General features: G+C 47.6%; 1 protein-coding gene across 2 annotated transcripts in view; it reads left to right on the top strand.

Moving 5' to 3' along the window:
- Positions 1 to 10,000, top strand: part of tead1a (TEA domain family member 1a) — a 25,769-nt gene that overhangs the window by 4,481 nt on the left and 11,288 nt on the right. For both annotated transcript variants that reach the window (XM_031565312.2, XM_012839089.3), the window contains exon 2: positions 7,835 to 7,899. In XM_031565312.2, coding sequence (XP_031421172.1) covers positions 7,835 to 7,899 — 65 coding nt within the window. The remainder of the gene's footprint in view (positions 1 to 7,834; positions 7,900 to 10,000) is intronic.

The raw sequence follows: 10,000 nt of genomic DNA, 5'->3' as shown, positions 1-10,000 counted from the left end.
TTTTTCCCTCAGGGTATTTATCCAAGAGTGTGAGTGTCTGTGTAAAACAGAAGGATGGGGCGTGTGAGAGCGAGCATGTGTGTTAATGTGAGTGTGAAGCCTCCATTATATTTGACAGATTGGTTGTTGCATGCGCGAACTGTGACGTCAACACAGCGGCGTATACAAGCGTCGGAGGCCCGTTTGACTTGCTGCGCTCTTCCCCTGAACGATAGGTGTCGCTGCTGAGAAGAGTTCTATCTACACCGCTGGAAGCAGCGAAGAAGAGGTAACGTGCCCAATAGAGCACAGTGCAATACACGACATGACAGTAAAACTGTATCACCAATATTCATTTGTGGAATTAATCCTAAATGTTTCTGGTTCGTGTTTGTGTTCATTGCCAGTCGTCAGCAAAACTAGCCTGTTCATGTCCAGCAGTTTTCATCAGGAAAGCGTATGAAGTTTTGACCCTCAGGTCTTCATCAGGCAAGACGGTAAACCACACAATCGCCGGCGTCAGTCAACAAAAATATTAAATAAAAGAATAAGTTCGTACACTATCCAAACAAATAATTGTCTGCCAGAGAGCAGGGAATCAAACACCTTATCAGACAAGTTAGCAAAGCAAGCATTGTAGCCCTCCAGGTTGCGAATGTGCCTGCCGCACTTCATGCGCAAAGTTACAAAAGAATTGGGAGGTATGCAACCAGCTGAAAGGACACCAAAGCGTTGGTCCCGCGTCACGCAAGGACGGCAACCACGCACATAAACTCCCTGGGGGAGAGTGTGTGTAAACGTGTGTGTGTGTGTAGTGTGTAGTGTGTGAGGGGGGAGGGGGGATGGGGTTGGTCTGTGGCCTGTAGCCATGGGGTGTGACCACACCAAGCATGTCTGCACTTGTCCCCTACTCACACCCTCAAACAGAAGAGGAGAGAGGGGATGAGTGTTGAAGGGCTGTGGGATTAAAATAGAAACCAATATCGCATCACATCATGGCTTCCATTCCACTGAGCCCAACAGCAGTTATCAAACCTCGCCGTGGTTACGGAACAGTTGCCATGACCTCCTTGAGGCAATCATTTAAAAATCTGCATGAACAAAGCAAAACATCTAACTGAACAATCTTCCCTTTTTTATATGTGGTTCTTCACATTTTATTGAAAAATCTCAAGGTCAGGACTACTGTTGAAGTCTCGCTTAAAAGCTGATGGAAAAAAGCTTTTAAACGTCTCCACAGCTACTATTTTAACATTCTCTCTCTCTCTCTCTCTCCATGTCTGTCTTTCAAGGTGAAAACCAACCCTCTCAAAATACTTCCTCGCCACTAATGACTTGATGGTATTCACTTTGCATCAGTAATGACCTCCAAAACCACAGTTTGTGTCAGGAGTTCCTGCAGTCCAACTGTACCCAAGTCAAAATTTTTTTTACCCCAGAAATAAAACGGGATTGTCCTTTGACAATTTAACAATTTAGGTACATCAGCAAGAGTTTAATTGACTGGACCACAAGGCATGTTGTATTCCTGAAACGAGTGGAAGTGTAAAAAAATATGGTTGGGATTAAGACTATATTCAGCATGGCCCAATCAACAGAGTTGTAGGCACATACATAATTTAATGTTTTTTACCCCTCTCCTTTGTGTGTGGGCTTTTTTGAACAGAGCAAACACTCAATTTCTTTTCAGTGAGGTTAGAAGATTTGGCTTCATTTTTTTTCTGGTCTTGGCCTCGGGATCATGTTTTCGGTGTACATTTAGCGTTGCAGTGGCAGCTGCGCCGGGCATAATGAAGAGAGGTCACTGGAGGTTGTTTGTATTTTCCAAGTGTGATATCCAGCGTTCTGGTGTTATGTTTCCAGCCCAGCCCGCACCGGCCTCCCGCCCACCCCGTTGCGGCACAAACGAGACGGCCTCGCTAACAGGAAGCACGGCTAATTACTCCCATTAAAGTCCAACGGCTGTGGAGCGACTCCGCTCACTCCTAATGACTTCAGGTTTTTCTTGAGCTCTTGAGCTCAAATGCCCCAGCATTCACGCCCGCTCTCCCAGTAAGAGAAAGTCAGTTCTTATTTATATCACACACACACACACACACACACACACACACACACACACACACACACCGTAAATTAATTTTGAAATGAAATGGACATTTTGACCTTTTTCTACAATGAGTATCAGGCTATTATGGTTGTGTAGGCTTGTACAGGTTGTGCTCCACAGTAATTACAGTTGAAGCAAAATGCTGCAGTTTTTAAATCCCGTATTTCCATTAGAACAGCTCAGGTTGCACCGGTCCGCTCTCCTAACCCCTCGTAATACCCACCTCATGACCAACAAAATAAAACAATGATGCCACAATTGATTGACATTTTTTATGGATCTAGTGTTTTATTTATACATCTGTTTATTTGTTAATGTTAGAGCAGCGTGTACTGCATTGACTGTTTCAAAACAAAAAGTTAAACATGATTAGGGATATTAAAAAAACCTGCTTGTTTTCACTTAACATTCAGCGCTAGTTTACAAAGAAAACTCCATAGACCTTTTCAAAAAGAGTATCCAATATAACTGCAGAGAAAAAAAAAGAAACAACAAAGCCTTCTGCTTTTGCTCCTCGGTTGGTGAGTGCCAGCCACTCATTGTGCAGGTCTGGCCGGTGGGCAGCAGCTTGCGTCTCTGCTGCGAGCGATTGGCCCTCTGCTCTAATGAAGGGCCCGTATGGGGGAGGGCTGGCGGTCATTGTGATGTAGAAGAACAGCCTCCGTCATGGTTCCCCACCATCTGACTTTGGCCGTGAAGTCTCTCTTCAGCCCCCCCCCCCCCCCTCCCCCCACCCCACACACACACACACACACACACACACTCCCTTCCTCTCCCCTCCCTTCTCCTCTTCTCTCCACAATGTGGGACACGAGGGGTGTCAAAATGTTACGGGTTATACCACCTACAATAGGCAGCTGGCCGGGCAGAATCAGATGCACTGCAGACGTGTGTGTGTGTGTGTGTGTGTGTGTGTGTGTGTGTGTGTGTGTGTGTGTGTGTGTGTGTGTGTGTGTGTGTGTGTGTGTGTGCGCGCGTGTGCCTGTGTGTCCGTGCATGCGTGAGTGTGTGTGTCTGTGTGTGTGTGTGTGTGCGTATGTTTCAAGAGCAGCTTTATCTGGCAGTGGAAAGACAGCCTCACCCTTTGACTCTTAATACCCGTGCTCTCGGGGTGATACTTGCATTTTTGCCCGCTGATCATATCAGCCTAAGCTGCCCCGACTTTGCGCCAGGGGGATTGCTTGAGTCCACCATCTGCTTAAGGCTGCTGGCCATCCGCTCCAAACCAAAAGACACCGTGTTTAAACAGAAGGCAGGAGGGAGACTTAACTATAAACCACTGATGATAACTTGCTGACTGGTCCTCTTAGCACTGCAGCAGTGTCCAATAGGAAAGTCATCTACTCAGTTAGTGTCTGAGACTTGTGCCATTCAAGCAGTAGCAGGAGTTTCGGTGGAAAACTAGCAATCTGTCTACTGACAAGCTTTGCTAAAAACCTTACAAACACCAACAACAGCAAAGTTGGCACTCTGATTTTTTTTGGCACTGATTTGGCGGTATAGTTGGTGATTTTCTGTTCAGGGGGCCTGGTCCGACCTGGACCACAGAACAGCATGGTGCATAGCCAAGGTGGCTGGTTGGAACGACAGGTGTGTTTATCACATAACCATATACCATGAAAATGAATATGAAGATACCAGTGCTAATTGCAAATTGTGAGTGGCAAATTGTTGCATACTGCCTCCTTAAAGCCATTTACTTGTGCTGTTACAACTATTTATGTTGGTTAAATCTAGTTACGATGATTGAGGAGTTGCCATTATAGAACCCACATGCTAACTTTCCATGAATGGGAAATGAGTGTAAACAGTGGGAGTAGTAAGCTGCTAATTGTAGTAGCAGTAGTAGCGATGGTGCTAGGAGTGGTGGCAGCTGTTATTGTAGTAGTATTAGTTGTAGTGGTATTAGTAGTGGAAGTAGTAGTAGAGAGTGAGTAAGAACTCTCCCCCCCTCGCCCTTCCCTCTCTTGCGGGGGACCTCCTGCTGAAAGGCTCCATATTGTTGGCTTAGGCCATTGTGATGCTAATGCAGCCTGAGACCCTGGAGTCATCCATCATGGCTGGCGGGGCGGCGGGGCCATTGTCCAGAGGATTTGGGTTCTCTTTTGCCCTCACCTCGCTCAGACGCTAGGGGCCCAGGGCCCAGACCCCAGTGCATTTTGGGAGAGTCGGGGGGGAGGGAACGGAAAGGATTAGGACCTCTGTGTCACTGTGTACATATGGAATAATCCAAGGAAAAGAAGTGGCAGGGGTTCAGAGGATCACTGTGTAAATATGGAATAATCCAAGGAAAAGAAGTGGCAGGGGTTCAGAGGATTTTTTTTGTAATAATTCCTTCCTCGATTTAATCAAGCCCTTGTGCAAGAACTTTTCTTTTTTTTGTTTGTTGTTTTTTTTTTTTTTGCTGAACAAGCAACACCTCTATGAAAACATATGGTGAGGGGTTGGGGGTGGGAGTCAACAGTCCTGTGTGTATGCCGTTAACACTTGTGGTTTTACATATTTCAATCTCAGTTTGTTACATTGACAGACTTTTTAAATGGAGAAAAAAAAAAAAAAAAAAACGCGACCCAAGATTTCACAGAAGGAAACAGAAATCCCATTTCATGGCAGTGTTTGATGGGATTAGTCATGGTTTAGCCCTGGCAAAGCTCCTGCCCATATTTCCTTTAAGATGCAAGCAACGACACTTGGAAATTGCTAATTAATTAGCTTTAAAGTGCGGATCTGTTCGATGGCTGTCTGGAGTGCGGGGGCCATTCCCTTTCAGAGAACCTTACTTCGCCTGACGTCCTGAAATGACGCCAGGGCCAAGGCTCTTTATTTCCCCTCCCTCTGCCTCCTTTCCTGGAGGAGCCACATGAAGAGAGAGCCTTTGCGTGTGTGAATGATCCACGGGCTGTCACAGCGCCAGGCCACGCTCGCTCAGATCCGCTGACATCATCCCAGCCTCGCCGAGGCTCATGGGAGTGCGGTCGAGGGGCTCATTAAACGCAGCCAAAAGGAATGAGCCTGTCTCAACATCCCCCATCAATCCAGAGCGCCCTCTCTCCCTCTGCGTTGGTCTCTCTCGCTCTCTCGCTCGCTCTCTCGCTCGCTCGCTCGCTTTCCTCTCCTCTCATCACTACCACCAATCAACCAAAACAGCCTAGCAACCAATAATCTCTCCAGTTGCCCCTTAAGGTAAACAAAGCCAGCTCTCACACCACACATGCTTCTGTCACTCTCACTTGTTCTTTCCTTCCACCCCGTAACTCAGGGCACAGGGAGTTTCGCGGAGAAGTGATGATTTGGCAAGTGTGCGCGCGTGTGTGTTTTTGCGAATGACTAATGGCAGAAGCCCGTCATCGGCGGAATGGCCAGCCGTGGGCAGCCTCGCGTTGTCAGCGTTGAGTGATAGGCCTTGCCCTCCGCTCCACTTCGAAGGCCTGGCAGCTTTTGTGGCCTCCTGTGCCCTCTGCCACAGGCTCGGCCAGGGTCAGGCGGGGTCGCACGGGGTCAGCGGCAGTGCCATCCATCAGCCTTGTTTGATTCGAAGTGGCGGGAGGTCCAGCGGACCCCCACGGCAGAAACTGTCCGCCCACGGATGCCTGTATGGTGCGTTGCAGGGCTACCCCTGTACCCCCCCATACAAGACCCTTTAGTGGCGTGGACATAGCACAACCACGATCACTCACCGGCTCGCAGTGTCTGTCCAAACATCTGATGCCATCTAGATTACTGTGATGCCAACACAGATATAAATCCGAAACCCTTGAGTCAAACTGCATGCAGGTTCTTTCTTGTGGTCTCTTCTTGAGCCCCAGGGTAACTGGCAATGCAGCAGGAGCAGTAACAGGTAGAGGGAAAGAGAGAGAGAGAGAGAGAGAGAGAGAGAGAGAGAGAGAGAGAGGGAGAGAGAGAGAGGGAGACGACCCGTGTTTGTGATCCCTCCTGATCTCTGCTCTGTTGTGATGGTTCCAGCTTCTGAGGCGCTGCTGGGGCCTGACTTTGATGTGTAGTGTGGAGGGGGGGGGGGGGGGGGGGGGTCTAGTGGTTATCAGTGATTTGAGGTCTGCGAAACACATGACTGTGTAGATACCACCCCCAACACCGCCCCCCCCCCCAGCCCGACTTTAAGTAAGCAGCTGTGATTACAGGGCTTGAGAGGCTGAGCTCTTTAAAGTAGCCATATGAAAGCAACCAGTTGAAGGCTTTTCTGCGTCACATTTACTGCCTTTTATTTTGGATCCGTGCTTCATTCTGATGTAGCAGTATGGCCTATCAGCTCTCCTCAGTGAAGTTGTCAGTGTCTGACTGCCTCCCAATTCGCATCTGTGCCACAAAAAGCCATGCCTCATTTAACTTCCGGAAAGATCTGCAGATTGGCCAGCATCTAGCCATTTTAACCTCCCAAACGTCGACCAAAGTTCAAGAGGCACTGATAATAGTTTTCTGACCCCTGCCATTGCTTCACACATGAAGTAGTCTGGAGTAAATTGTCTCCTCATCTTTGAGGGAACACTGGCGCATTATGTTTCATTGGGGAGCTGTTGACCACTCTGGACCTCTCTTCAATGTGGTCGCCGAGTGTAATTTCCCTCATCCGCCAAAAAATAAAAAACAGCCGCCGTGATTACTTTACAAGGCTCAAAAGTGTGCCCTCTTATAAACATCGCAGGGGAGGGATTTGCGCCCCACTTTTTTTTGTTTCCATCTCAGAGATTTTCAAGTAAAAAAAAAAAAAGGGAGAAAAAAAAAAACACACAGAAAAAAGGGAGGAAAAAAAACGTGCTCCGGCCTCTTTCTCTCCTAAGGTTGTTTTGCACGCTTGCCAAGTCCCGCTGAGCGTGTTTTCAAGCCGCTGAAAAGAATGAATTATTCAGCAGTAAGCATGCTTACAGCTGGCCGTTTGGGGCCCTTTGATCTGGGAACGGGGCGTCTGCATGAATGCCCGTATTGTCATGTTATGTGTACACAGTGTGTGAGTGATTGAAAATAGGGAGGCCTAGGCCCTGGCTGGGTAGAGATTACAGTGCAGGCTCGCCGGGCGCAGGGGCCCAAGCAGAAAATCCCCAGATGCTGTTTGTTCGCCTGAGGTCACATGTTGCCGTGGCACTCCGTGTGGCCTTAACAAAACGCTCCTTTAGAGAGAGAGAGAGAGAGAGAGAGAGAGAGAGAGACAGAGAGAGAGAGAGAGAGAGAGAGAGAGAGAGCCTCCTGTCACCCCCCCCCCCCTTCTCTCTTTACCATTGAAGCACCCCCCACCACACCTGTCAGAGCTGTGTAGCTGAGTCAGGAGTGTGTGTGTGTGTGTCTGTGTCTGTGTGTGTGTCTGTGCGTGTGTGTGTGCGTGTGTGTGTGTGTGTGTGTGTGCGTGTGTGTGCGCGTGTGCGTGTGCGTGTGTGCGTGTGTGCGTGTGTGCGTGTGTGCGTGTGTGTCTGTGTCTGTGTGTGTGTGTGTGTGCGTGTGTGTGTGTGTTTGTCTGACATGTGAGTACAGATGAACCTGTGCTGATAATATTTCAGCCTTTCCCCTGATCCAGCTCACTTTCAATAAAGTCTCTATCTGCTGGGAAAATATGACAAATGTTAGTCATTTCAGGAAGAGCTGAAATATGAATCAAATTACGTGCTTTCAATTGCTTTTTCATGAAACACTCTGCACTTCTCAGGAAAAAATATGGCTGTAGTCTTGTCTCGTGGAGATGGCAAATGACTTCCTCTATTCAGTCCCCCTCAAGGTCTCTTTCTCTTTATCCCCACGCAGGTCGCAATGAGCTGATAGCCAGGTACATTAAGCTGAGGACGGGGAAAACAAGGACAAGGAAACAGGTAAATGAGCTCGTCGATACCCTCATCTTGCTTTATTCATACTTGTTAAAGTTGGCACACACACACACACACACACACACACTCAGGCACACACACACACACACAGTAGGAAAAAAGAAAGGAAAGAAAAAAACAAGAGAAAGAGGAGGATGTATCCTGCTGCATTTCTAAGCCCCTCCGTGCCCCATGTGGTCGGGTAGGCTCAGGGTGACATTAAAACTGTCCTCCTCCAGTATCAAAGAGAGGAGGCTCCAGGAGAGCGCTGACCCTGCAGTGTCTTAATGCTTCCTCTCAGGCAGAAGTCCTCCTCATGGCCACTGGCTTGTGTGTGTGTGTGTGTGTGTGTGTGTGTGCGTGTGTGTGTGTGTGTGCGTGTGTGTGTGTGCGTGTGTGTGTGTGTGTGTGTGTGTGTGTGTGTGTGTGTGTGTGTGTGTGTGTGTGTGTGCATGTGTGCGTGCATGCATGTATGCACGTGTGTGTGGCAGTGTTGTATGCAGCATGGCTTGAAAAAGGAGTCATGGCTTGAAAAAGGGTGGCATTTCTCTGCTGTTGTGACCAAATGGTTAAGCAGCAACCCAAAAATCTCCACAGGAAATGTTGATGGCTGGATGGTAGTCAGACAAACAATAGTCCTCTGAGCAATATGTCAGTATTGCAGTTAAAGGCGCAGTGTGTAAGATTTAGGGTAATCTATTTGCGGAAATGGAATATGGTATTCATAATTCTGTTTTTATTAGTGTATAACCACCTGTAGAGGAAGAGGAAGAAGAAGAAGAAGAAGAAGAAAGACAAATGGATAATCATATTTATTATTTAGGACAAGAAAAAGCAAGTGAGCATGAATCCTCATTGTCAAGAAGTGAAAACATGAAGGAAAACTAAATAGGAACAGGCGATGGCAGAACACAAGGATGAACATTGGTGTGGCCTTTGGAAATTGCTGATGAGGGACAAATGTTTTCAATTTTCTGCTGGACAGGTCATTTAGCCTACCAATATACAGTAAATGCAATGTGTTGTTTGATAGCTTTAGCTAGAACATGGCCATGGGCATAGGTACCAAGAACAAGTAACTGTTACCATGTCAATGTTGAAAAATATCTAATCGCTACAAGGGTTGTAATTTCACATTTATACGTGAAAAACCCTAATTTATCCAGAAAAGATCCACAAGATCGAATGACTGAGTTACTGAGGTCAGTCCACAGCTGCTGAAAATTATTGTCAATAAAAGTGATATGTTAAACAAAAAAAATGCTTTGGAGCTCACGTCAGCCAAAAACAAACATAGCCACACTTCACAATTTACAGTCTATGGAAGCTATGACCTCTAGTTTTACAGAAGGTCGTAGACAGTGACATCATTTTGGAGGTTGCTACTGGCACCTGATGGACACCATTCATTCTACAGGCTTGGGACGGGAGGGCTATTCAGTTGGTTGCAATCTGCAACCTCACTGCTAGATGCCACTAAATCCCACACACTGTACCCTTTAACATTGAGCTGTGGTTGGCAGCTAGCTAAACCTGTCTTTCGACTATTCCCATAGCTTCTGTCTTTTACTTTCACTCTCTCACTCTCTCTGTTTTTCTTTCACACCTTCTGTCTGCCACTTCCTCTCTCTCCCTCTCTCTCTTTCTCTCCCTCCCTCTCTCTCTCTCTCTCTCTCCCTCTCCCCACCCCCTCTCTCTCTCTCCCCCCTTCTCTCTCTCCCTCTCTCTCTCTCCCTCTCTCCTCTCCTTCTCTCTCTCTCCCTCTCTCTCTTTCCCTCCTTCCCTCTCTCTCTCTCTCTCTAAAAGTTATCCCTACTAACTACATCATTATTGACTCATCCACTGACCAGGTTCTGTGCTCGGGCTGCCCTGTTTTCTGCGGGTCTGTGGTGGGCTCATGGTGGCTGGCTGTGCTCAAGCAGCCCGTGTCCTCCTTTAATGAGCTCACTGTGGCGCCAGCGGAGTGTGGGGACAGCCAGCTGAGAGCCGGGGGGGAGGGGGGGGGGTGTGTGTCACAGGGAGCTGTGTGTGTGTGTGTGTGTGTGTGTGTGTGTGTGTGTGGGGTGAGGTTTACTTAGGTTTACTGTGGTGTAAGTTTTTGAAGCAA

Source organism: Clupea harengus, chromosome 3 (genome assembly GCF_900700415.2).
Source record: "Clupea harengus chromosome 3, Ch_v2.0.2, whole genome shotgun sequence".
Classification (NCBI taxonomy): Eukaryota; Metazoa; Chordata; class Actinopteri; order Clupeiformes; family Clupeidae; genus Clupea; species Clupea harengus.
This window is presented reverse-complemented; position numbering and strand designations above follow the sequence as displayed.